The sequence below is a fragment of the Haliotis rufescens genome, unplaced genomic scaffold (genome assembly GCF_023055435.1).
Source record: "Haliotis rufescens isolate VD_foot unplaced genomic scaffold, xgHalRufe1.0.p SCAF_7, whole genome shotgun sequence".
NCBI lineage: Eukaryota > Metazoa > Mollusca > Gastropoda > Lepetellida > Haliotidae > Haliotis > Haliotis rufescens.
Window position 1 is genome coordinate 26,859,247 of NW_025964361.1, and position 27,936 is coordinate 26,887,182.

The 27,936-nt window shown below is 39.2% G+C and overlaps 4 protein-coding genes across 6 annotated transcripts in view; 1 reads left to right on the forward strand and 3 right to left on the reverse strand.

Moving 5' to 3' along the window:
* LOC124137513 overlaps positions 1 to 27,936 on the reverse strand; it is a 493,827-nt gene that overhangs the window by 309,480 nt on the left and 156,411 nt on the right. The window lies entirely within an intron of this gene.
* LOC125376117 lies at positions 1,647 to 2,838 on the reverse strand. Of its 3 annotated transcripts, none has more exons than XM_048387761.1 (2): positions 1,897 to 2,838; positions 1,647 to 1,726 (listed from the first exon to the last, which is right to left on the reverse strand). In XM_048387761.1, the coding sequence occupies exons 1-2, from the start codon at positions 2,836 to 2,838 to the stop codon at positions 1,715 to 1,717; spliced, it is 954 nt and encodes a 317-aa protein (XP_048243718.1). In that variant the 3' UTR covers positions 1,647 to 1,714. The 3 variants fall into 3 exon arrangements, with proteins under 3 accessions (XP_048243718.1, XP_048243717.1, XP_048243716.1); XM_048387760.1 differs by having other exon boundaries at positions 1,795 to 2,838; XM_048387759.1 differs by having other exon boundaries at positions 1,647 to 1,760; positions 1,795 to 2,838.
* On the reverse strand, positions 1,647 to 13,116 carry LOC124120921. Its single transcript, XM_046483827.2, has 9 exons — positions 13,008 to 13,116; positions 10,815 to 10,992; positions 9,896 to 10,022; positions 8,713 to 8,786; positions 7,457 to 7,550; positions 5,151 to 5,246; positions 4,738 to 4,785; positions 4,436 to 4,486; positions 1,647 to 3,633 (listed from the first exon to the last, which is right to left on the reverse strand). Exons 2-9 carry the CDS (start codon positions 10,937 to 10,939, stop codon positions 3,622 to 3,624), a joined length of 627 nt encoding a protein of 208 aa, XP_046339783.2. The 5' UTR covers positions 10,940 to 10,992; positions 13,008 to 13,116; the 3' UTR covers positions 1,647 to 3,621.
* LOC124120929 (protein FAM47E-like) lies at positions 13,208 to 27,764 on the forward strand. Its single transcript, XM_046483836.2, has 9 exons — positions 13,208 to 13,500; positions 16,470 to 16,626; positions 17,459 to 17,680; positions 20,086 to 20,243; positions 21,778 to 21,883; positions 22,478 to 22,735; positions 23,645 to 23,809; positions 24,565 to 24,642; positions 27,149 to 27,764. The coding sequence occupies exons 1-9, from the start codon at positions 13,430 to 13,432 to the stop codon at positions 27,272 to 27,274; spliced, it is 1,341 nt and encodes a 446-aa protein (XP_046339792.1). The 5' UTR covers positions 13,208 to 13,429; the 3' UTR covers positions 27,275 to 27,764.

The following is a 27,936-nucleotide window of genomic DNA, read 5'->3' on the forward strand; positions in this document are numbered from 1 at the left end:
TACCTGTAGCTTTTCTCCCTATACCGATTGTCATATCTCTCCCGCTTTGGGATTTATCGCGTAGCTATCTTTTACTCTATCATTGACGGAAACTTATACAATTCCAGCAGATTATGTCCTATGGCGATACAAATGGCAAGAACTCCAACCGACATACACTAAACTACGGTTATAACGAACTCAAAGGGACTACTCATTTTAGTTCGTTATAACCGTAGTTCGTTATAAGAACATATACAGCATGACTACAGCAAGTAGTCGGGACCAAAAAGTAAGTTCGTTATATCCGTCAGTTCGTTATAAGCGTGTTCGTTATAACCGTAGTTTACTGTAACCTTAAAGTGTCACATTCGTACCTAATTTCAAAGAGAACCTTCCAGTTGAAATCAAAACAATCCAGACAAAGTCACGATCAAATAACCCTGCGAAGCTTCGTGACCGCCCGATAAGGGCGATAAGTGGCAAAATGGCAAAAAAAAATTAAAACAATATCTCGGACAACGTAGCACGGTTTCTATTTTCAAGCCAGTGCCATATTTGCAATTACGCATAACCAGTGACAACCCTTAGATAAGCAAGTTAATAATTTGACCGATCATAGTTTCCAAAGCTTGTTAATAGAAGTATAACAATACATCAGTAACATTTTGAGGAATTTGCTTTAAGACTTAAAGCACAGGCATTTCAAAGAACCAATACCAGAACACCTACAAACAGATTGTGTGGTCACATTGAATTAAAATGTGTTATAAATGGGAAGAACATCTTCCATGTTGTTTTACACTGCAGTCCAAAATTCTAGCTCCAGTACCACTGCACGTATTGTTTGTTTGTTGCTTCACGACGCACTCAGCAATATTCCAGCTATATGAAGGCGGTCTGTAAATAATCCAATCTGGACCAAACAATTCAGTGATTGACACCATGAGCATCAATCTACGCAATTTGGATATGATGACATGCATCGACCAAATCAGCGAGCCTAACTACCCAATCCCGTTTGTCGCCTCTTACAACAAGCATAGTCGCCATTTATGGCAATCATGGGTTGCTGGAGACCTATTCTAACCCGGATCTTCACAGGTCCACTGCCTGTAAGTAATTGAATCTAGTCCAGACAAACCAGTGATTGATATTATGAGGTCAGATGAAATGGCTTAAAGATGATTGCACCTAAGTAAAATTGCAGATGGGTGCCCGTGTGTGTGTGTGCCACCTCAGTGGGTGTGTCTGCCACCTCAGTGTGTGCCAGTCTGTCTAATTCCACACAATAATAAAAGAAACCAGGAATATCTTTAAAAGTGTTGTTTATTTGTTTGATGATAAAAAACCCAAATGAATTCAGTTCCTTAGATGTTCATACAATGCCATGTTTATTAAAAAACTCATCAGAAACAACATCCAAAATTTGCGACAGTAATAGATCTGAGTTAAAACATGTGTCACAAACACCCCTTGTACTCTGTGTAATTGTTGAAATGCATTAAAAAGGAATTTCCCTAACATGATCATGTAGCAACTCCATAAAACAAGTGAACAATGTCATACACAAATGAGAATCTCGTCTGTAATACAATGCATTCACACAACACACCTTCAAGTACATACAGATCTCCTTTAATCAGGAGTAACAAAATTAATTTTTGGGGGTCATTTTGGCAAAAAGTTAAACTATATAATTGTGACAATTAAATCTCTCTACAATCACTCAACATTAGAGCTGTATGTGTAACCCAAGTGTATGGAGCATTGTGCTGTATGTGTAACCCAAGTGTATGTAGCATTGTGCTGTATGTGTAACCCAAGTGTATGGAGCATTGTGCTGTATGTGTAACCCAAGTGTATGGAGCATTGTGCTGCATGTGTAACCCAAGTGTATGTAGCATTTTGCTGTATGTGTAACCCAAGTGTATGGAGCATTGTGCTGTATGTGTAACCCAAGTGTATGGAGCATTGTGCTGTATGTGTAACCCAAGTGTATGGAGCATTGTGCTGCATGTGTAACCCAAGTGTATGTAGCATTGTGCTGTATGTGTAACCCAAGTGTATGTAGCATTGTGCTGTATGTGTAACCCAAGTGTATGTAGCATTGTGCTGTATGTGTAACCCAAGTGTATGGAGCATTGTGCTGCATGTGTAACCCAAGTGTATGTAGCATTGTGCTGTATGTGTAACCCAAGTGTATGTAGCATTGTGCTGTATGTGTAACCCAAGTGTATGTAGCATTTTGCTGTATGTGTAACCCAAGTGTATGTAGCATTGTGCTGTATGTGTAACCCAAGTGTATGGAGCATTGTGCTGTATGTGTAACCCAAGTGTATGTAGCATTTTGCTGTATGTGTAACCCAAGTGTATGTAGCATTGTGCTGTATGTGTAACCCAAGTGTATGTAGCATTTTGCTGTATGTGTAACCCAAGTGTATGGAGCATTGTGCTGTATGTGTAACCCAAGTGTATGTAGCATTGTGCTGTATGTGTAACCCAAGTGTATGTAGCATTGTGCTGCATGTGTAACCCAAGTGTATGTAGCATTGTGCTGTATGTGTAACCCAAGTGTATGTAGCATTGTGCTGTATGTGTAACCCAAGTGTATGGAGCATTGTGCTGTATGTGTAACCCAAGTGTATGTAGCATTGTGCTGCATGTGTAACCCAAGTGTATGTAGCATTGTGCTGCATGTGTAACCCAAGTGTATGTAGCATTTTGCTGTATGTGTAACCCAAGTGTATGTAGCATTGTGCTGTATGTGTAACCCAAGTGTATGGAGCATTGTGCTGTATTTGTAACCCAAGTGTATGTAGCATTTTGCTGTATGTGTAACCCAAGTGTATGGAGCATTGTGCTGTATTTGTAACCCACGTGTATGTAGCATTTTGCTGTATGTGTAACCCAAGTGTATGTAGCATTGTGCTGTATGTGTCAGTCTACTGACACATTCACATCCCTTCAGTGTGACTATACAGCAACAACCTACATGTCTACTTCACACCAACAATGGAACACCATACAAATGACCCTGATTGCATATATACAATAATAAATGAAAACTTAAGACTCCCATAACTGACCATACACACATTTTCCCCAAATCCCCAGTTCCGAGGATCAGACAACTGTCGGCCAATCAGCTTGGCTTGTGACAAGTGTCGTCATTAGCATAGAACTGGGGGCCATCCATCAATAACTGTCTCAAATTTAAAAGATAAACAACTGACTTGAAAAAAAGAAATAAATGAAAAAAAGTAATTCTCTGATAGTAGGTATTATAACATTTCTGTTCTTAATACAGTGGGTTATCTCCCTTTAACAAGGTACTGTTAATCTACTTATTAGACAAATATTCTTTGGGTATTGTTAGAAGAGACATGACACTCAAAAGAACTGACCAATCAAATTACTTACAGTGAGAGACATTCCGTGCTCAGCTGGAATATTCGAGACATCACTTTCTTTGGCAAATTGATTGAGGGTATTTATCTCAACAGAATGGACATATAATGCACTGGATAACTGAAGCGAACAATGTTGCTGCTTTGCTAAGATTTAAAAGTCATGTTTTGAGTTTGACAAGATGACACTGGGGACGAGTGTTGGCAGTCAGCTGCAGAAGTCAGATTACCCTCATCCACCTCCCTGTCAACATAACATAAACATAAACATAACCACTCTGCACGGTCTGTAAAGTTATCAAGTCTGGACCACACAATTGTGCATGGATCTACACAACTGATACGCAACTGGGATACGATGACATGCATCAGCCAGTCAGTTAGCTGACCACCCGATTCCGTTAGTTGCCTCTTACAACAAGCATGGGTTGCTGAAGACCAATTCTAACCCGGATTTTCATGATGTCTGTTAGCCAATTTGACTGGCTACAGTACTAGGTCCAACGTACCAATCAGAATGTGAGTTACAAACCAGGCTCCAAGTTGGGTTGGCGATATGAACACCATGACAGCCTGACCCTTTGATTACGATAGAGTTTGTGAGATATCCAACATTGAAAAAATGAGCCACGTGCAAAGGAAAGCCCTAGAAAATCTTGGAGATGTTACGATGGTCCTCATGTCCAATAAAATTGACGGTGGCTTTGGTTTCCCGTATCAATGTCAGTTACCGCCCTTATCCATGTTCATATTCCTTATTTTGAAGTTTGATTGGTCGGTAAAAAGTTAATGAAAATCAAGGGCAGGTAATTTAAGATTGCAAAAACCTCGCACATGGTTAGTGCAGGTTTACCGAAATGCAAGTTATAGAGGATGGCGTGTTAAGTAGGTGGAACAGAATTTTACTACACTCAGGCCTTGAACTAATGTCATATGTATTAGCTAAATCTGCCACTTCCTTGTCTGTTGGTATCAAATGCATCAATATTTGTCAATAACATTGTAACAAAACATCAATATGTTTTTCATTCATTTTTTAATCTTACCTTGTTTTCAAATTTCTTCACATTGGCACCAAAATTAAGCTGCCTTGCACGCTATGAAGAAAAACATGACAATATTGTGAGAGACAGATACCGAGAGAACAATTATTTTCGATGATATTGTATAGTACATATGTATGTGTCTACATTCTTTGATTGATTAATTACTGTCAATTATTTGCCACAGAATATGAAGATAAAACGGATGAATAAATGAACATTTTCTTTCCATAACTGCCAACACCAGTTCAACACTCTAACAATGGATCAGGTATGAACAACATGGACTGCACAACTTTACTTACCGATTCTTTAACTTCCCTTGTCTTGGTATCTTTTCTGTCTTCGTTAATCTGTAAGAGGATTCAGATTTATAGTCATTGTGCATATCCATAAATATATATAAACAGGAAAATTGTAGTATCGCATGTATTATGATCTAAAGTCACCCACAGAAATCCCTTCTGAATTTGCCAGCTTTTATCATTGCTTGTCCAGTATTTTATGCTTGATTACCAGGACCCATTTGCTGAAAAAGCGTCACGTTGGAAGTGACAGCCATCTCCACCTCTCCTATTAGTAACATCCTCTTGGATGTGAGTGTAATTTTATTGGCAACTATGTTTAGTGTTGTGTCATACAATTTGGTATAAAAATGAAGCTTTGAGAGCAACAATGTTCTGGTTATGCCTGTCTATACCTATCTAATATATATTACCTGTTTCTTAATAGCTTCCCTTTCTTTTTTCATCCTCTGATGTTCTTCCATTCTTCTTTTCTTCTCTTTTTCTAGTTTTTCATCTCGTTCTTTAAGCTGTAATAATACACAGATGGGATATTATTTATGAGCTTAACTAATTTCTATCTATCTTTTTAAAAAAAGACCATCAACATCCATAAAACATAATTATGACAGGGAAAAACAATGTGAGTACAAACAAACGTGAGTATAGGCCTTGTGAAATGATTATACGACAATTTCCTTTGAATTTTGTGTGTGTTCATTGGACAACGTTGGAGTATGAACCATGAAAGAAGGACTGTATGAATGTTGGACTATGAACCATGAAAGAAGGACTGTATGAACGTTGGAGTATCAACCATGAAAGAGGGACTGTATGAATGTTGGACTACGAACCATGATAGAAGGACTGTATGAATGTTGGAGTATGAACCATGAAAGAAGGACTGTATGAACGTTGGAGTATCAACCATGAAAGAGGGACTGTATGAATGTTGGACTACGAACCATGATAGGAGGACTGTATGAATGTTGGAGTATGAACCATGAAAGAAGGACTGTATGAACGTTGGAGTATCAACCATGAAAGAAGGACTGTATGAACACTAGAGTATGGACCTTTAAAGAAACACTGTTCCACACCCATGGTATGGTGCTGACAAGCCGAGAAACATAATCGAGTCGAACCAGGATTCAAACTCACAGTCATAGGTTTCTGGCGTGAAAAAGGGACATTTCTCTGATTCTTCATAAGTCTTGGCATAGTGCTAGTATCGATACAAGAATGTTGGATCCCAATATTGAGGTGTTGTTTATCAGAAAAGTGCATTTTCATGGGCAGCATATGGGACTTGGTACCATGGTCGTTTGTTAAGGTGCGTTTTTGCGACCCATTATATCCTTATTTCTGGCACTATTGGCCGTTAACATTAAACGTGGACACAAGACTAATGTAAAAAAAAGACACCAAACCAAACACATTGATATTTCAATGGTAAACTTTCATGAAGTATTTTCATGAAGTCATGTTTCTTTTGTGGGTCAGTATACAAACTGCAAAGGCACTCTTCCACATTCGCCTAGAACCATATTATTACAGGTTGAATTACCAACCTTTAAACTAGTTTTACAAAATTCAATATGTACAGATTCAATAGATCACAATATGAGGCGCCCCATATTTCAGAACCATAACATAGAATAGGTGCTATCATACAATCAAATATCTCAAACAGATCTGGACAACTGAAAATAATCCCTTATTTGCTTGGGATACTTGACAAGTCTGAGCTTTGCTCCAGATTAACTGAGGGGGGATACAAGTCCCAGGTATTTATATAAAGATACTGTTTCTATAGGTGTACAATTATAAAACCACTTTTCATACAACCTTAAGGGACCACCATTTCTAAACACAATCATCTTAGTTTTATTACAATTTACTTTCATGCCAGTATGTTTACAAAATAATTCCAGTACTGTTATCTTTCTCTGCAATTGTGAACAGATGTTGGACACTGCTGAGACATGATCAGCAAACACGAGGGAGAACAAATCATTGACAGTAGAGATAACAGTAATACCTTGACCACCCCCTCTTTCCATAAGGGTGCAGTGAGTGAGTGAGTATGGTTTTAAGCCGCTTTAAGCAATATTCCAGCAATATCACGGCGGCGGACACCAGCAATGGGCTTCAAACATTGTACCCATGTCGGGAATCAAACCCGGGCCTTTGTCGTTGCGAGCGAACACTTTGTCCGCCAGGCTACCCCACCGTCCCATAACCAATAGCTGAAGCTACTGCTATTAAAGTTCTTACTACAGCAATATTCCAGCAACATCAAGGAGGGGGGGGGGGGGGCACCAGAAATGAGCTTCACACATTGTACCCATGTCGGGAATCGAACCCTGGTGTTTGGCATGATGAATGAACGCTTTAACCACTAGGCTGCCCAACCGCCGCCATATACCTAGCTGGAATATTGCTGAGTGTGGCGTTAAACAACAAACAAAGAAACAAATTTTTTCAGTTCAGTTTCTTTTTTTTGTTCACAACAATAGCAACAACAAAGATATCATATAATAAAATATGAAGTCAAAAACATATTTTTCAACATATGCAAAAACACTCGGTGAAAAGGGAGAAAAAGCGACATGTTGTTTCTTACTGATATGGAAAGTAATTCAGTGACTGAGGATCAAGTTGGGGTAAAGTTCTCCGAGCCAGGAGACATTTGGATGTATTAGGGCTAAGAGACTGCTGGTAAGACATTGTCCCCTACCTCTGCCTGTGTCCATGCTGCGGTCTCACTGGGAGGGGCGGGGGTCGCTGCTGTCGCTGCTGTTGCTGTGTTCTGTGGGGGTGGTGGCAGTGTGCTGAAACAATGCAGCATATATATCACTGTATTCATGTAAGTGTTTCAACAATACAGCACAGACAACAACTGGAAAGGAAGCACTGGGAACATGCTAGTCCATGGTTTGTAAAATCTAATGTAGCCATTGCAATGTACTGTTCATGCCAGTCCTGATCTGTAGCATGTATAGTATACAATTCCTGGATCTTGTATCAAATGCCAAAGTTTGTTGGTTGTTTAACGCCACACTCAGCAATATTCCAGCTGTATGATGGTGGTCTGTAAATAATCAAGTCTGGACCAGACAATCCAGTGACTGACATCATGAGCATTGATCTACGCAACTTGGATATGATGACATGCTTCAAACCGAGTCAGCGAGCCTGACCACCCGATCCCGTTAGTTGCCTCTTATGACATGTATAATTGCCTCTTACGACAAGCATGCGTTGCTGAAGACCAATTCTAACCTGGATCTTCATGGGTATGAACATGTTAAAGTCAATAAAATGATTTGTTTTGAATATGTTTTGGTCACATGGACAAGCTTGTCTTCTAAAATCTAATACGTACAGTTGTAGACAAGAAAGACAGACCTCAAATTGTCCTCATTGTCCATAAATCAGCTGTATATCTCAAACAGGGAGTGACAATAACCTGATCATGCTGATATTTCAACATATTTTTTTAATTGTGTTTCTTAAATTGTTGGGTACTAATGCAGCAGTGTTCAACACCCTGCTCATACACGAGCTGGGGTGGAGCTAGCACCATCAGTACAGAACATGATACACAAATCATCTCTAGAAAGCTCAACACAGTGCAGGTCCATGCATTCCTGTTCACTTATAGCTTACCAACATCAGAGTCCCATGGTCATTGGAAGATGAAATCCAAATAATTTTACTTTGTTTCCAGTTTTAACCACAGGACAATTGGAACCAATACTAGACTAAAGCAGTCTCATTTCTATTAACTATGATATAAATAATGTATAAGAAAACCTTAAACAAGCAAACAAACAAAATGCAACAATTAGATTTGTTCAAGTGATATTCATGCATTCAGAACAAACAAGAGAAAAGAAATAAATTCTAAATTCATATCGCTATGATACTGTATCCTGTCTATGCCAACACATGATCGAAGAAATACGGAAAGGTTGGCGTCAGATGACTCACTGTAGGTGTTCCTCGAGGATACTTGTTGTGATGGAGAGATCATGATCCTCCAGGTACATCAGCAAGTCATCAACCTGTAACAATATACTTCAACATCCCATCAACCCATAACCATGAGAACTATGCTAATGGACGTGCACAGTTACCCAATATCGTCAGTCAGGAAAAGACACAAATCTCTTGGCAAAGATACCAAACTATGTCTATCATCTCCTAGTGAGAAAGTTACTTTTAACAGTATTTCAGACATCTCAAAGGATTTCAGCTTAGATGGTCACCATGGTTACAGGTACCCCAGCAAAGAGGTTTTAAACATACTGAAAAGAGTCTCTTTTTCTCACCGCCCTATATGTTAACTATGTTCATTGATGCTTCAAAGTAAGTTAAAAGAGAAGGAAAGTCGTCAAGCCAAACCAAGTTTTTTGTTTTTTGTTTAACGCCGCACTCAGCAATATTCCAGCGGTCTGAAAGAACCGACTCTGGACCAGACAATCCAGTGACTGACATCATGAGCATTGATCCACACAATTGGGATCCGATGACATGCATCAACCAATTCAGTGAGCCTGACCAGTCGCCAAACCAAGTAATTGGAAATGTAATTCATGTGACTGCCAGTCCCTGTGGACCAGCAAATAAAGTACTTTATAAATATTTGTTGTTGAACGAAACACTGGCAATATTCAAAAAAGTATATTTTTTTAACAAAGTCAGCTTGTCTGGGTTTCCTGTTGTCCATTTTGAGTGCAAGGAAATAACATTTCGCTTTGTTTTGATGTTAACTATATATCTGTAGTGACATAGTTTTGAAATATTAAAAAAAAAGAAGGGTAAATTGTGACTGAACTTTGTGTGAATGATGACTAGATCTAAGTTACTTCAGAGATAAAATCATTGCAACCGAACATGATATTGAAAGAATTAAGGCAGGAAATTTTCATATGTTTATATATTTGTTGAAAGTATGGGATTGACAAAAATTAGGGGGAAATGGTAATTTTTAGTTTCAAAAGCGAGCGGGAACAATGATGCAGTGTTTGATTGCGTATTATATACAAAATAGCAATTTTTCCCAAAACTTGTACCCAAAATTGTTGGGTGCGCATTATACTATATAAGTGTGCTATGTACACAAGAAGACACGGTAACCACATTTCTCAAGCATCATCCAGGAAGTTCTCACCTCTGTCCAACCCATGGCCAGCAGGAACTCCTTGGCGCCGTCAAACCGAAGTAGCTTGTCATGTATCGCCTTGTTCTCCTTACGAATCTTGCGGTACTTCTCATCTCCGGGGTTGTTGCTCAGATTCCTGGATAAGAAATCATCCAACACAAATCTGTAATTGACCCTCAAGAGACAGTTTTTTGTTTGTTTGTTTGTTTGTTGTTTAACGCCGCACTCAGCAATATTCAAGCTATATGACGGCGGTCTGTAAATAATCGTGTCTGGACCAGACAATCCTGTGATTGACATCATCATGATCATGAGCATTGATCCATGCAATTGGGATACGATGACATTCATCAACCAAGTCAGTGAGCCTAACCACCCGATCCCGTTAGTCACCTCTTATAATAAGCACAGTCGCTTTTTACGGCAAGCATGGGTTACTGAAAACCTATTCTCAAGAGACAGGGTTACTCTTCATGGTATGTAACAACCTAGGGTTGGGACGGGTAACTCTAGTACCAGATACGGGTGGGTACTGAGTAGGTCCCAGGCACCCACAGGATACCCGGACCCGTGGTTAGTCACGTGATATATTGTTTAGTCCAATCTCGGTGAAAGTTCGTGAAAGGTCGTTCTGACATGACCCGCAATGGGATGTTTAATCACAAAAATTATAGAGAATTCTATGGTTACACTACAAGTCACTAATGTTCGCATTTCTTTCCGACTATGCACCCATTCCTTCTGACTTTTCATATGGTTGAATAAAGATGTAACTTTAAGTCAACTTTAGTGTATGCACAACGTGTTTAATACATATATCTAAATATGTTTTGCCAGGACTACAGTGGGTACCCGGGTAGGGTCGGGTAATAGGGGGGTGGGTACCCGGGTAGTAAATTTGGACTTGTCCCAGCCTTATAACAATCACCTGCTCAACTTGAGAAGCGTCTCCACGGCGACCCTCACTTCCTGTTTGGAACCTTCATCACCTAGCATTTGTAGACATGTCCGAAGAACTTCCGCATCATTAAACTCACTGGACGGATGCGCCATGCTCAAATTGTAGGTATGTTGTGAAGATTATCAGCATAAGAACTTACATATTTCTGTGAACAAGAACAGGTACAAAATGTTTGACAAAAGACACAAAGCACGTCAAAAGATGTTTTCTTCGCCTCTAGGTACCTGTACATGTTTGTTTGTTGCTGAACATGCTGAACGCTGCACTCAGCAATATTTCAGCTATATGACGGCCGTCTGTAAATAATCAAGTTGGGACCTAACAATCCAGTGATTGACATCATGAGCATCAACTTATGCAATTGGGATACGATGACATGCATCAACCAAGTTAGCGAGCCTGAATGCCCAATCCTGTTAGTCGCCTCCTACGACAAGCATATTCACCTCTTATGACATGGATCAACCTGCTGAAGACCAATTCTAACTTGAATCTTCACGTGTGTGAACATGTTAAAGTCAATAAAAGGCTATGAGGTGGGGTGTTTGGTAAACACATGATAGAGTGGAGGGTGGAGATAAAAATCTAATAATAATTTATCATGATCGAAACAATTGTTTGTAAAAATAATATGTTTTCTCTGCTGAACAAGCTTGTCACATCAACATGATCAAGCCCACTTTCCTGTGCTAAATATGATAGGACTATCACACATATCGATAGTCCAATCAGAGAAAGTTTCACAAAATCAACATCCACGTCTGGTGCACCTTCGTATGAAAGCGATTTACCACTGCCTGTCTTTGTTGACTCGCCTTTTTGATCTGTAAAACACTTCAACGATTGCCTACATATTTGTGTCAAGGATGAAACATAAATGTCTTCGTTATCTGATCGACTAGGTGGTCGCCTATGGTAATCGCAATCTTTGTGAAGCTATGCGAGTTAAGAATAGCAATCTGATTGGATATTTTGCGTTTTCATTACAAGGGGGACAACTCTACGCGAGGGTCGAGTCTAGAAAAGTGGCCTTGATGTGGTATCAAGGTAAAAATTAGGATTTGATATAGGCTGGTGGACACGCTTGCCTGGAGAAGATGCCTTTTATCATATTCAATGAAGCTCCAACTCTATTTGTTCAAATTCATAGTTTCTGAGAATAAATGTGTATTCCGAAATAAGATTGCGATCAATCCCTCTTTAATCATCCTCCCGAGGCAAGAGAGTTAACTGACTTTAAAAGTCCAGTTTCCACACTTGCTGAAATAGGCTGGAATTCCTGGGCTCGATCGTAGTGCCACCAGTGGTTATTATGAGTTCTGTCCCTTCTGAGCCTCTCCTATCATGCCTATGGACCAATCCGATTCCATCACTTGCATTTGTTTCAATTAAAATGGCGGAGCCAAGTCAAGACAATCTGATCGATAATCAAGATCTATATTGTGATAAAACGGGTCTTACAATGCGAAGTGCATTAAATCATGCGAGCACCTTGATTAAAAACATGAAAAGGTTTGGAAAATATCTGTTGACAGTGAGTTGGCGGTGCACATGCTTTGTAAATCCTGCAATCAACCGAGATCTGCACGACAGTTTACAAACCGGATTAATTCCAGCCTAGTTCGGCAAGGGTGGAAACTGGACTTTTATTATTTTTTTATTTTTTTTTATGGACTATTAATATTTAATAGGTGAAAAATTATCTATTTGACTAAAGAAGACATAATTGAAGTAATACATGCAGCTTAATTCTAAATACAATTGCCATGGGAGCGTAAACAGCTACTGAAGATTGAGCTTCTCACAGGTAGGGCTTCAAGGTGCTAAGTATTAACAGTTAAAAAAAATCCCGGAATTATGTGTTCCTAATAATCAGGCATCATGTGTAGTGTAACATCATCATGATAATATACAATATTTAGTTATAACTTATGCTATGGCTTTAAAGAGGTAACTTGTATATCACTAATAACAGGAGCAATAAAGGAGAGAGGACGTAATGTAGTATTAGTAATACTCAGTTTGCCTCCCAAGGGCACTGAGTTGAGAATCAAATAAATCCATGAGTCAGATTTATCGCATCGGACCTCCGCATCTAAAAGAGTGAAAATACAACAGCACTACAAATAACAAAACACCTGGCAGGTGCGTGTGACTTACATTACTAGCTGTTTACACCATGTTGAGCGAGTGATCGAAAATACGGAAGTGCATGGTCACGATACGATAATACTAGACTTGGCTCCGTCTACGATGCAAATGGTGCGCGTATAATTTGTTTTGCGCATTAACAAGACTCTGGTTGAAAAGTTAACCGGAAGTAGTGGTGGATGAATTGTTGTTATGGAAACACATTACTTGCATCGTATTTTTGAAAGAAGAAACGTCTATTATGATATAAATATGAATGAGGATATAAAATTACATTGTTTAATAGCGGGCGGACATTAAAAATATTTATTGTATGCATAGAATACCAACGAAGTGCTTAAAAACCGTAAGGACTACATTTCAACTTTGCCAAGTTCCGGTTTTCAGTGAACAGGCAGTAAACAAATGGCTGATGGAGTACACAACTGACGATGGCTGAACTGAAATATGACCTAGCCCTTGTCGATACCCAAAAAGATAAAAAGATACAACATCAGACATGGTAAAACATTTTCATTGTGAGCATATGACATGTTTGGGTAAATCATTATTTTTGCTTGTGGGCTTGACTTGGATCCGACGTATTCACGAGTGCTTCAGCATCTCTGGTTGTCAGCCTCATGATGCTTGAGTGTAAATTATTTTCTTGTTTTATTTATTAAATTATACAAGATTCCTTTCAACCTTGTCGTTTTAGAGCTTGCATGTATGTTATATATAGATGGATAATTTAATTATGTAATTATTGCTTTGATATCTAATTTCCTGGCTAAATCAAATTAAACAATACAAATGCATGAAGGGTCATTTATCTGCATTTCTGCAGCTTGGGCTTTATGTCCCAGTTTTTTCAAATAGACACACTGTCACATGCCCCTATTTTAGAAACATGAAACAAATAGCCATTGCCCATTTGTAAAAAAATCCCAGTTCGACAGTGGAGTAGAGATGGCTTAATACACTTAAATCTGTATAGCCTGCAACCTCAGGGTATCGCGGTACTTGTCATGTACGCTGAACGGAACAAAATGCACTCACTAACCTTTATGATTATTCGTGTTCTCTATATCAGATGTCATTTATTTGATCAAACAATGCATATTTTACTGATAAAAATTCATTATTTACATCAGTAGCTCCGAGTAAAAGCCGGGCCTCGCGCTCATTTTGACAAGGGAGGGAACTCCATCGTATCGCGGTACAGAGAAAACTTGTGTATGGAGGTCCGAATTGGACAAAAAGAGGACATAATTCTACCAACCACTTGGTATGATCATGCCAGACATCAGTGATTTGTCCTGACAAGTGCAAAGACAGCACAAGTAAAATTCAAAATTTGTTATCTGTAATAGGTATTCAATGCATGTTTACAGAAAAGTCAGAGAAAAGTATTTTAAAAATCAAAAACAAAATATCAGAAATGATATTCTAAGATCGTTTATAAAAAAAATTGGATGACAATAATTTGTCACAAAATGGAAAAATGTTAAAAGTCAACAATAAATATATAAAAAGCACTCCTAGTATGCCCAATGTATGTATTTATCTTTTGGTTACTAGTGAAGAACGTATTTCTAAGTTTGGCATTATGGCCCTTATGATCTTCCAATAGATTCTGGGCACAGAGCGGGAAAAAATGTACGGACTACATAACTTCCGTTACCTCATTAGTCTCCATGAATATGCATATGATCTAGTTCAGGTCGATAGAGAAAGTTTACTTGGGGAACTGCGGGTTATATCGTTGGCCATTGATAGATGGGGGTAAGGCAATATTACAACAGATGCCAGAAATATGTATCAACGGATTAATAACTCCTTACTTACAGCAGACGGAACATTCCGAGGAAATAGAAATTGTTTACGAAGTGAACACTTCCTGGTTACCGATTTGCATTAATAGACAGCCGCTAAGAGGCGTGTCCCGCGTGAACTATCGGAAATCACAAATGCCGCGATACGATGAATGCCGCGGTACCATGGGGTCCGAGTATACTTAAGATTAAATAAATAATGACATTAATTGGTAAGATAATTAATCTACTCAAACAATAGGATCCTATATTGTTTTGTGTTCTACCCGTAAATATTTTACTAATGAACCATTTGATGATGAAGACATCTCAAATGTGTATGTTCTATCTCAGCTTCTTACCATAATAGTGAGCTTTCTCAATTTACATGTTTTTACCAAATTCTGCATATATTGTCAGAGATATCTGAATTTGTCGCAAACATGGCAAGTTTGCAGAAAGTTGACTTTGTTACATCGCAGCAACAGCACCTCTATAGCAAGAACCAGACTGGATGATTCTAAAAGAAGTGGCATTATTGAGACATGCTTCCATCACAAATTGAGCTTTCACAGCTATTTTGCCCTTTTACAATTTTGGATTTTATTTGTTCAAAGTTAATTTTGCTTTAAACACATTTTTTTTATCTATTTTATGTTAAACAAAACACTTAATGATGTAGAATATAAAATGTGTAACATATTTGCCATGATGTGCCATTTGGTATTGAGTATATATATTCAAGCTCATTTTTGGCAAACTTCAAATAGCCAGACTGCAACTTACAGCAGAACCTTTTTCTGAGATTAATTCTAACTTTATAGATGTATGTAGTTTTGACATTTGATGTTGATTTCTTATGTTCTTAACATTCTTTTATAAATTAATATCGTGCTGTGTATACGTAGGTTACAATACATTACGTCAAAACAAATAAATTCATTTTATATTGTACATATTTCTGAAGTGTTTTGTATTATATGAAATAGATTAAAAAATGTATTTAGAGCAAAATGAACTTTGAACTAATAATATCCAAAATTAGAAGCAGAATCAACATACAAAAAATGCGTTTTTATGATGTATTTATGATTAATTTATAATTATGCCAAAACAAATAAATTAATTTTATGTTGTACATATTGCTCTTTGTTGAATGTACTGTACACTAGGAGTATTGACAACACTGTAAAGACCTGTAAACATTAATGGTCGCATGGCTTAATAACATTAGTGGGATACGAGCTCAGCACCTGGTGCTTGCTAGCCTTGCGCTTGTGACTGCTTGCCCACTCCGCCTCCAAGATATGATTGAAATGTTTCCTCAGCATGTCGAGTGTTAAGTTGTCATGTATCCTATTGTGTATGGGTGGTCCAGTCGTCTAAGGTGCCGCAATTCACTGTGCAGAGTTGCGTCCTTTGGGCACACAAAAAACAATGATTATGGGTTCAAATCCCGCCTCATCCCAATTATGTTTCTAGGTTAGTCAGCACCACACCCGTGCCTGTTGGTTTCACCGAAGTGGTAGATGTCTCATACCAGCATCACTTTGAGCTTTCCCCCCACATCAAACTGACACGCCGGGAAATAATTGGACTATTGTTAAACCCGACTTTCATTCTCATGTATTGTTCTTGTTTGTGGTACTGATTTTATAACTTCTGTTTTATAAAATAGGTACAAGGAGAGACTAAGAACCAAGTTTATAAAGTCACTGAAGCCAAATGACACATCCAAGAGCCTTGTGGGAAGGAACTGGGTGTTTCTCAAAGACGGCCTTGATGATTTCAGAGATGGACTTCCTCCTGCAGTTGAAGGAGAGGTTTTTATAAAGGTATTACCATGATCACCATAGCAGGGAAACATCCTGTTGTCCCAGCTCTCATTCAGATCATGCAGATAACGTATAGGCAGTTTATCAAAATAGGAAATTTCATCTTTGCCAAAGGTTATCTAACACTTAGGCTCGTGCATGATATGTTCTAAGGCTTAAAAAAATATAAGAACTGTTTCTCAGGCAATGACTTTTGAAAATGTAGTGCGGGAGGGTGTTTTTTTGGGGGGGGAGTTATAACTTGTTCAAACTTGTATCTAACTATCAACCTTGGAAAGGGCCTCCCTACATAAACAAGCACACACACTCCTACTGCCACCATGACCATAACACGAAATGCACAGTAAAGCAGTGTGCATGTAAATGGGAGTAACTGCATATTTTATTGGATTGCTTTGTTTTTAAGTATTAGGATTTTTTAATTTTTTTTGAAAATGGAAATACAAATGAAATGTGCGGCAGACTTTATGATGATGCGGGTGGTGCCTGAGAACCAAGACTTTTATTTATTTTAGCCTAATAGATATTGTGTATATGTTGTAATCTATGGACACTTATATGAGGTTGCCTTAAACATGTTAAATAAAGAACTCTTAAGATTGACGAAAGGATTTGGTTAAGGACAACATGTACCAAATATCCGATCACTTCCCATCACTTACCAGTTACATAGCAGCATTAGAATTTCCCCAACTTCCTGACAAGTGTTTACCTTCGTTATCACTTCTGGTATCTAGAGTGATCTCCCTTTGACAATAAGTACTTGTCGCTAACACAATGACCAAAGGTAAATTCCAAACTGATTCCTAACCCTGAACTACGTTCTAACCAGGCTGAGAAGGGGCCTGGTCCGAATGTGACGGGCAGCAGCGAGAATGTCTCTCAGGTCAAGCAGCCAGCCATGCGGAACCGCTTCGACAAGTACCAAGTGTGTTACTCTCAGATCACCCCCCAACAGCAGCAGAGGAGAGAACACATCGAGGAGATAGAGTATGGCCTGCTGCAGCATCCACTTGCTCTCTATCCTCATCTGGAGGAGAGTGTACCACCAGAGGTTAGTGACCTCTTTTACAATATATGACGCTCCTGTCCCATAGTTGTAACTTTTACCATGGTTACACATGAAAATTATTCTTTACCTATATGCCTCTTTGTTTTATTGTAGAAATGAAAAATATCCATATCTCGTTTTTCAAAAGAAGATTTTATTATGACAATAATATTATTAGGTTTTAATATTATTGTTCCTTTTGTGTGATCGCTACACTCATTTACCTTTGACATAAGCAAAAGGCTACCTGTTGTAAAATGGAAACTGATTCACATTTCAAATGCTATTTAATGTCCCATCTTTGAATATTTGACTTTTAGTACCATTGGTACATGAGTCTCAGCTTTATCAGCTATGTCAGGGGACTTAGCGGTCAGCCCAATGACCATATGGCTTTTAGTCGGAAATAATCAGTGACAACCTGGGCACGATGCTGAGCATTTATCTTCCTGTTCAAAATTTTGGCCGATAATTTGAGCAAATGGAACAATGACAGGACACACAATCTCGTCAGCATGTCACTGGCCAGTCAAATCTTAATTCACAATAACCAAATCAGTTCACCTGTCATGTTCACTGCCCCCATAACAATCATGGTCAAGAATGGTTGCCCTGCCATACCGCTTGCCGCTATGTGGCCAACAGTGTTTTCTGCCATCTGTGGCGGAAGCAAAACATTGATCCATCTGTAAACAGGCTGTAAAGCTAATTGGCGTACAGCCAATCCCTGGTGTTATCAAGCCGAACCCTATCTTTTTAATATGGTAACTTGTTAGGGTCACACTAGGGCTGGGACGGGTAACTCGGGTACTCGGGTCGGATGGGTACTGAGTAGGACCCGGGTACCCACAGAACTACCCAGACCCGTGGTTAGTCATGTGATTATATTGTTTAATGGCAAAAATTATCTAGAACTCTCTGGTTCCACTATAAGTGATAAATGTTCACATTTCTTTCTGACTATGCACACATTCCTCCTGACTTTATATGTTTGCATAAAGATAAAACTTCAGTCAACTTCAGTGTATGCATGACAAGATAATTTTATACCTGTATCTAAATACATTTTGACAGGAGTATGGTCAAACGTTTCCCAATCGGACATTTTGTACCTATCTCTTGATACCTACAGCGGGTACCCGAGTAGGGTCGGGTAATAGGGGGGTGGGTACCCGGGTCACACCCTTCACAGGACGCCTTGCCTTTGATAACAGAAGCAGATTTGAATCTTTCACTTTGTGGAATTTTTATAATCAGATGATCTTGTCTAGTTGTCAATTTTTCAGTCTTGCCATGCCCACAGTCCCATTCCCAAAGCAATCTTAGCACTAAGACAACTGTAACTCCCATAGTTTAACATGGGTTTATGACAGTCAGATCGCTTTGTGGAACAGGGCATAGCTGTCAACCCCTGGATGTCTAAATGAGTGACTGGTTTTGAATGATTTTAAGACCATTTTAATGGCCTTAGAGAGCATGTATTCTGAAAAATTATATTTTTATCTACATTTTATATGAATGCGTGAGAATTTCCCAACCTTGCGTGTGAGCGTGACATAGGTGATAAATGCGTGAGACTCACGCGAGATGCGTGAGAGTTGACAGGTATGACAGGGTCCTGGTCTCATCCCAACCCCATCCTTTACACTTTTTGATTTGCCAAACACTCGGGCAACTTGGGATATTGATGTCCTCACTCAGTCCGCCAATTTGTCTGATCTTTGAGATACTGTCTCTGAGGGATTTTTAAGCGTGTGCTTAGCTCAGTTGCATTAGTGATTGTGAGTTCCCCTATAGGTGCACATGTAAGAGTGAATATTATCCTACCTTATTTTTTATCCCGGGGATGAAATTCTCTAGTGTCAGAATGATTCTCCCAAGTGAATTTAAACCCATACCAGTGTGGCACTAAGGTAGGATATTATACTCTAGAGTAAAACTACCACAGGATAATATTTAGGTAGGATATAATCCTTGCTTACACACACACTTTGGTTTCTGTGTGCACATGCATCACATGGTGTTCATGCATGATGTGAAATTTCATTGTGATTAGATGTTGCAATCAGATGCACAGCCATTTACAGTATTGTAAATGTACACATATATATATAAGCTACATTCAAATAATTAGTTCCCATATATTTTGTTAGTAGTTTATTATTCCAGGGATACGGAAATATAATAATAATTATACTATAGCACATATATCCCGGTATGTCATTTTGTAAATAATTGTGATGTTCATGATTTCAATTCCAGTCATCATGATCATATAGTCAGTTCACTGCTACACTTGGGTGGGATTAGCAGCACCCTTACTACTTTGGAACGGTAATTACATACCAATCTGAATGTTCTGAAAAATATCAAGGTTGAAATGTTTCCTACCATCTTTACATCAACAGCTGTTTGAAGACATTGTTGACATCCTTGACCCTGAAATGAACATGGGGTCGGAGGAAGGGTCACTGGTCACGGAGGGGTCAGTGTCTACTCAGAGTTTACCAGAGGAAGAGCATCCGAGGTCTGCAGAGCCAGCTACACCTGAAAGAGTGGACACAGAGTGAGTCATGGAATGTGTTGTACTGTAGTCTGCAGGGAATTGTCATGAAAGGACCACAGAGTTGCTTCCCTTAGCTGCCAGATGGCCTCCATATTTGAAGGGAAAACTCAAAGCTAGACACAATTAGCTTGACTGATGCAGTGAATTCTCACAAGCCTTCACTACTTTTCTGCAAATGTCCCCTAGATTGTGATCAGGATGTGAAGTTCACACCAGGATCACTGTTGAGAGAAAGTTTGTTCTGAAAAATATGAGAGCCATGGTCACTTTAGACAGAAAGTTTCTGAACGCAAGAGGATAGAGCGTCTTTCCGGAGAGTGGAAGGTCAGTGGTTTGATCCACGGCCTCTTCATACACATTTAACATCACCTTCAGCTGCCAAGTTTAATGGACACAGTCTGCGAGTTTAGCCATTAGCCATTAGCTAATAATAATCTGTATAGTAACATATAATTGTCTGAAAATGGTGCTAAAGGCCAATTTGATGCTAGTAGATTCAGTTTTGACACAGACCATGGTCATGGGTTTAAGTCTCAGATTTGCACAATTTGCATTCCTTGGTCTGTCAGCACCTGTGCTCATGGCTTCAGGGATGAGAATTGTCCACAGAATTCTGTAGATTTCGTGAAGTCAAGGGTCACTTTTGAGAACCATGCCTTTACAATATACGCATAAATCATATGGTGCTTGATCCCTGGCTAACTTACAGTGGTCTGTGATTTCACCAGTGAGGTAACAATTTCTAATTTACAAACTGACTCATTTTTTACTTTCCTTCCACATTAAGCTGAGATTGTGACAGAACTGAGATTCTGTTCAAAGCCCTGTGGACACATCTCGATGAGTGTTATTACTTTTCTGCTTCATGTGTCAGCATGATATGATATATGGGTGGAATATTGCTAGAACTAACGTTAAACATTCACTGACTCTAATCAGGAGCTGGTGAATATGTTTCTTCATTATTAGTCTGTATCTTTTTGCTGTTGGTTGGAAATCAGGTTGGTATTCAGTGTTCCCGCTGGCTCCTGAAACTGCCAGTCCTGGTGGACTGGGAACTCTAAAAATTACCAGTCCCCCCTAATTTTTGTCAGTCCCAACTTTCAACAAATAAAAAAACATATGAAAATTACCTGGTTATAATTCTTTCAACATCATGTTCAATGCAATGACTTCATCTCTGAAGTAACTTAGTTAGATCTACACATCATTCACACACAATTTTCTCTTCTTTTTTTGGTAAGATTTCAAGATGAAGTCACTGCACATATTTTAAACTTTGAAGCAAAGTGAAATGTTGTTTCCTTGCACCAAAACTCGACAAGGGGAACCATGATGGTAACAGACAGGTGACTTCATTTGAAAAATATGCTTATATGAATTATACAGATTTATGAGGTACTTTATTTGCCGGTCCACAGGGACTGGCAGTCACATGAATTACCGGTCGAAGCCTAATTTTACTGGTAAAAAAACTGGTAATTACTGGTAAACGGGAACACTGGTATTTGAGATGAGTGTGTTGTCTGTTCAGGCTGGAGGAGGGGGCTGTGCGGAACCCCTACCGTTGGCTGCCTCGTAAGGAAGAGAAGAAAGACAAGAGGAAAACCAACGAGAAGAGGTCCAGCTCACCCTCTCAAGTAGGTTGTCTGTCTCACTGGCTTGTAGAGTTGGTAGAATACTTAAAGATATAAACACACATGTATGCTAAGAGGTGACTAATGGGATCAGGTGGTCAGGCTCGCTGACTTGGTTGATGCATGTCATTGTATCCCACTTGCGTGGATCGATGCTCATCATGTCAATCACTGGATCATGTGATTCACTGGATTGTCTGGTCCAGACTCGATTATATACAGACTGCTGTCATATGGCTGGAATATTGCTGTGTGCGGTGTTAAACAACAAACAAACAAACTAATTATGAAATTCTACTTTCCTGTCTCTCTGTCCTGTGTGTTTGTTCACCTCTTGACTTGCTGCACCGTACACCTGGATCTGCCTTTGATGTGTTTGTTTCTAGTTAAAGCTCATCTGGACCAACTTCTAGCACTTATTATGGTAAATACGGTATAACAACAGAGTCTTCTGTTGCCAAAACACAATTTCAGTTTTTAGGTAAAGTCTGTGCCAGATATTTTCTGTCTCCTTGACTGTGCGTGTTGTTTAGGGTTGCCCTTAGATGCAAATAGCTGGAGAATGGTTTTATTTGATTATCTCCCTTGTGTCACCAGGAAGAGCACATCACCAATGTGACGACAGACTTCTGCAATTGGGTGGCGAGTCTGGGCGGGGAATCCAACAACATCGAGGAGTCCACAATCACAAGCCTGTTCGCCAGCGGCTATGAGACCAAGCCAGCTCTGTCTGTTCCCATACATGTCGTGGAGCTGACCAACGTACCACAGGAGCTGAGAATGTCAGCTGCAGCTCCTGCACAGCAGCAGACCAACAAGAACTTGCCTCAGTCTGAGGAGAATGAGAAGAAATGGGTGGGTTCCCGGAGACTGCTTGTTTGTTCTACAAAGGCTGCTTAATCAATGAAATACTTTATATCTTCAACACTTCTGACCAATATCCAAAACATTTCAAATTTGAAAAAAAAGGCCATGGTATAAAACAAATAATCTCTTGCATTGACCTATGTCCTTCAATGTCTTTATGGCATGGATGGAGTTCTATATCATGTATATGAGTGTGTGGGATATACAATTTTATTTAGCTCAAATCTTTGTCTCTGATGCAATACCTTGCTGCTTAGAGATCTGAGGACACCTCCATTCAAGGTTGCATCATACATCAGCTTTGACCACTTAATTATAATAAATGATGTGAAGGTTCTTGGACCTATCAAATGTCAGTTTTCTAAAATGAATTCGTTTCATTTCTTTGCCACCTCAATTCTGAAATTTTGATCTTTGCAAAAAAAAGTATATCCTTGATAGTACTCCATTTTGGGTGTAGGTGTACATGAAACAACAGAATGTATAAAATATCCACAACGTTATAATATCACAGCTTTATTTTTTACATTTGGAACTCCCCAATTAAATTTGTTTTTGAGATACGAAAATCAGGTGTGATGGTTTGAATGCTTCACTGGCCCGTACTGAAAATTTAGAAGCCTAAACACTGATTGGCTGATTAGAAAGCTCACTTGATGCAAACTCCTTGTAATCAGATCATCAGGAGAAAGGTATCGTATTTGAGTTAAAGAACTGAAGATCTGAGATTTTGTGACATATAGAAGAATTTTTTCTCTAAAATAATATGGTGGATCTACAGTTGGGGATGTTCATGTTTTTTTTATCTCTCCAAATGCTGCCACCCCCTCCTCCCCCCACTGAACTGAACAAATTGAAAATCTTGGTCAGTTTTGATGTTTTGTGTTTTGTCGACAGTTGTACTCGGGAATGTATGAGCCCAGCTGGGTGAAATTCAAATACGGGGCGTGGTACCTAAACCCCAAATCATGGCAGAGGCGGCAGTGGGACGACCCGCTCATTGACCCCAAGGAACTGAAGAACCAGGAGATGTCTGAGGCCAAGAAGAAAAGCCATGATTTGGTATGTCATACACGAAACTGTCACACAGACAAAAATGTTAGATTTATCACACTGCATGTTTGGTCTGAAGCTCCATCCCTGCAAATATCCTGCTGGACTGATCCAGCTATGCGTTGATGGTCAAGTGTTAAACTGTAACGTCTGTGTACAATGATATCAGATCATAATGTTAAGGCTAGTTTAGAGCAAATTGTATTTGCAAAGACCAATTATTGTCATCTTTGACTGAAGTTAGTAAAAGAATGTGACTGTGATATGGTTACGCGTTATGATTATGATTATGATACTGATTATATATTTCATCTCCTTGCAAACAAATGTCTTACTAACGAAATTCCACCACATACATTGAGTCACAATACATTCTTTATTCTAGCAATGTGGATGTATTACCCTGAAAACCCTAGTTGTTCTGCAGAACATGTGACCTGGGTCTGGTATCAGAATGAGTGAGTTGGGTTTAATGCCGCTTTTAACATTATTCTAGTTATATCGCGGCGTGTCAACTTAATGTGGGAGGAAAGCCTAAAGTGATGCAGGTCTCAGACATTTACCACTTTGGTGAAACCCATGAGCACGGGTATGGTGCTGACAAACCTAAAACATAATCGGGGTGAACCCACAATCATAGGTTTCTGGCGTGCCCAAGGGATGCAACTCTGCACAGCGAATCGCGGCGCCTTAGGCGACTGGGCCACCCGTGCCCCCTGTCTGGCATCAGATGTTTATGATGATTATGTTTTGTGTCTCCCCAGAACCTGGAGTTATCCCAGATGCATGGCTCCAATGCTTTCATGGAATTCATAGACAAGAAAAGTACAAGGAAACCTGAGGTAAGACAATATCGATATTATGGCGTGGTGTGTCTGTGTGTGTTAGGGTGTGGGGTTGGTACTTGTATGTCTATATACCGTATTCACCATAGTAAGCGCCTTTGGAATTGACCAATTGAGACCCGTGAATATCCGGGTAGAGAATAGTTTCTTCAGCAACCCATGCTTGCTGTAAGAGGTGGCTGACGGGATCGGGTGGTCAGGCTCGATGACTTAGTTGATGTATGTCATCATATCCCAATTGTGTAATTGATGCTCATGATGTCAGTCACTGGATTGTTTGGTCCAGACTGGATTATTTACAGATCACTGTCATACAGCTTGAATATTCCTGAATGCGGCGACAACACACAAACAAACACAAAACAAAACAAAAATTGACAGAGTGGGTGCGTGTTTAAACCATGCACAATGAGTCAAATTTGTTTTCGGAGATCAAACAAACGGTAGTGAACAACAATAGTTCAAACCATGATGAAACTAACACCTTTCTGACAATAGTTAACAGGCAAATATATACTCCTGTGCTGCTGTATTGTGTGAGGAGAAAATATTGTCTGTCATGTAAATTTTCAGTCAGTACCGTGGCAATACAGATTTCTTAAAGATTTGTCAAGAAGTTGTGCATTATTGGAGCAGTACTTATTGGAGCAGGGAACTTAATACAGAAAATATATTATACTGTATATAGGCAAGTCCCGTTAATCCGACATTGTTGGTTGCATATATTTATGTCGGAGTAATGAGTATGTAGTATAAACGAAATTAGGTAGTATCAACAAAACTACTATTACGGACTGTATGACTGATTCAAAATACTTTTTTAAGCAAAGTCTAGAATGGAAGTCGCTAATTTGAAATTAGTAAAGCTGCTTTCTTAGTGGCTAATGTCGACTTCCTGCTAGTAATTTCATTGGTCGGTCCAAGTTCGCGAAAGGTCGTTCTGACGTGACCTGTAATCATGGTAATGGGATGTCCTCAGCGGCAGCGAGAACTTGCATCCAATTTTAATGAGATTGAGGTAATCTAGGCATGTTATATTGTTAAGCTAGTTTATCTCTGCAGCTGTTGAAATATGCAGCTACTTGCCGACTCGTCTCGCATCAAAACACGGGGCTGTGTATTCGCGGGCAGATGACCACTATGTCGGATTAACGACACTGATTAATGAGTGATTTCAGCAATTCGTTGCAAATTAGGTGTGTCGGAGTTGGAGTGTGAGACTGTCGGATTAACAGGTCTAAATAGCACTGATTTAATCAGTTCCCATCGTTTGTGTCGGATAAAGCCGATTGTTGGAGACGAGACTTGACTGTATTTACTCTTAAAAAAAAATTGGGGATACTCCGAAATAACTGCAAAAACCAAAATGGTAAGAGATATTAGTTTTTTAGAAATAGTCGTATGATAATAATGAACGAATTGGGAATACATTACAACCTGTAGTGAAGTTTGACAGTAGATGACCACAGATCTTGAAGGACAATAAGGGTAAGATGGAAAATTTCAAAGTTGACGTTTTCAGATCAGTAGTGCTTAATACTGCCACGATTTGTAGAACATTCATTCACTTGGTGAGGCATACTGCTTATGAGTCTCCCAATGGTGATTTGAGGGAGTCTGTCCCACTCCGCTGCAGCGCCTGACCAAGTTCAGTCAATGTCGTCCATGGCCTATGACGTTAACGCACGTCTCCCTGTCGTGGCCAAGACATGGTCAATGGGGTAAAGGTCTGGGCTCATTGCTGGCCAGGGCATTCTATTGATGTTGTGCTGCTGGAGGTGAGCATAGAAAATTTGTGCACGGTACGCATGGGCATTGTCGTCCTGAACGTCAACCAAAACGCCTTGCAAATGGGACAACAAAGGGTGTCAGTGTGTTGTTCAGATAGTACTTTCCAGTGACCCTTTCTTGCACGATATGGAGTGGGGTTTCGCTCAGTCATCATAAGTGATGCCACCCCACACCAGAACAGATCCACCGTCGAATCTGTCATGAGGTCTCAGGTTGACATTGGCTTCACATTCATTTCGACGTCGCCAGACACGACCACGCCTATCCGCGGAGTGCGAAATGTCAAAGTGAATCTGGACTCCTATGAAAACATGACACGTGACAAGCAACGATTACCCCAGTTTCAACATTGTGCATACCATTTATGTCTGCTGGCTGTAAGATGATTTGTAAAGGTTGACACAACATGTGGCTGCCTAGCATGGAGATAAGCTTCATGTAGACAATTTCTAATCCCTCATCACTTTTGAGTTGAATAAAAAATGAAAAAGGATACCTACCTCCTCAATTTTGAGAACAATATCCCTGACATACATTTTTTTATGCAGCCTAAATACAAATTTGTAGTTGAGCATGCTGAGACAGCAGTGTGATTTTGGTGAATAAATGTTTCATCTTTTAATCCATCCATCTGGTTGGTTGATCTGGAAACAAACAAAATAACAAAGGTTTGCCTTTCATATAACCATCATCTTAATTCTATATTTTGCAGTTTCTGGAGCAAGTTTCGGACATTCAGAGGAAGCAAGCAGAGGAAGAACAGAGAAGGTTGGAGGCGGAGTTACAGGCAAAACAGAAAAGAACGTCGAACAGGAGGAAGAGTTCGGCCAAGACATGAAGAAACCTCAACACTTTGACCAAGTAGCTGTGATACTCTTTGTTAAACTTGCATCTGGAATGCAGGGATGAGGATTCTATTGAAGTTTTAAATTGAGAAGTTTTACTTTTTTTACAGCATTATATAATTTCTGTGACTTAGAATTCCATCAATTGCATTGATGTTAGCTGTTTGTGATAGGTAAATAAATCAAGAAATAAAACATTGTTTTTTCCTAAATTATTCAATATTGTATGAAATACTTATCATGAATATATATTTCATTGGATTGCACAAGGCTTTTTGTAATGAAAATAATTAGTCTGAATGACTCCAAATCTCCAGGTTAAGGAAATTATTTGTAGATATCGACAAGGATATTGATTGTAATGTGTTTCACTTGATTATGTCATTTTTTTGTTAAGTATTCTGTTTTGTATTATATGTACATAAAATGTGAAGATGTCTGTAGCTGCAAGGATGTCATATAAATGCAAATGCATGAAAATTTGTGGTGGTGTTTCTTGCTTTGTTGGAAATCCAAGGCTTAGGAGAAAACTGGACAATTTGGTGAAAACTCTGTGGTGTTAGCGAAGGTGTTGAGTGACGCAGCATGGGTTGACTTCAATGCTATCGGTCGGATTACACTAAAAAGACAATTGAGAAACCATTTCAAATATGAA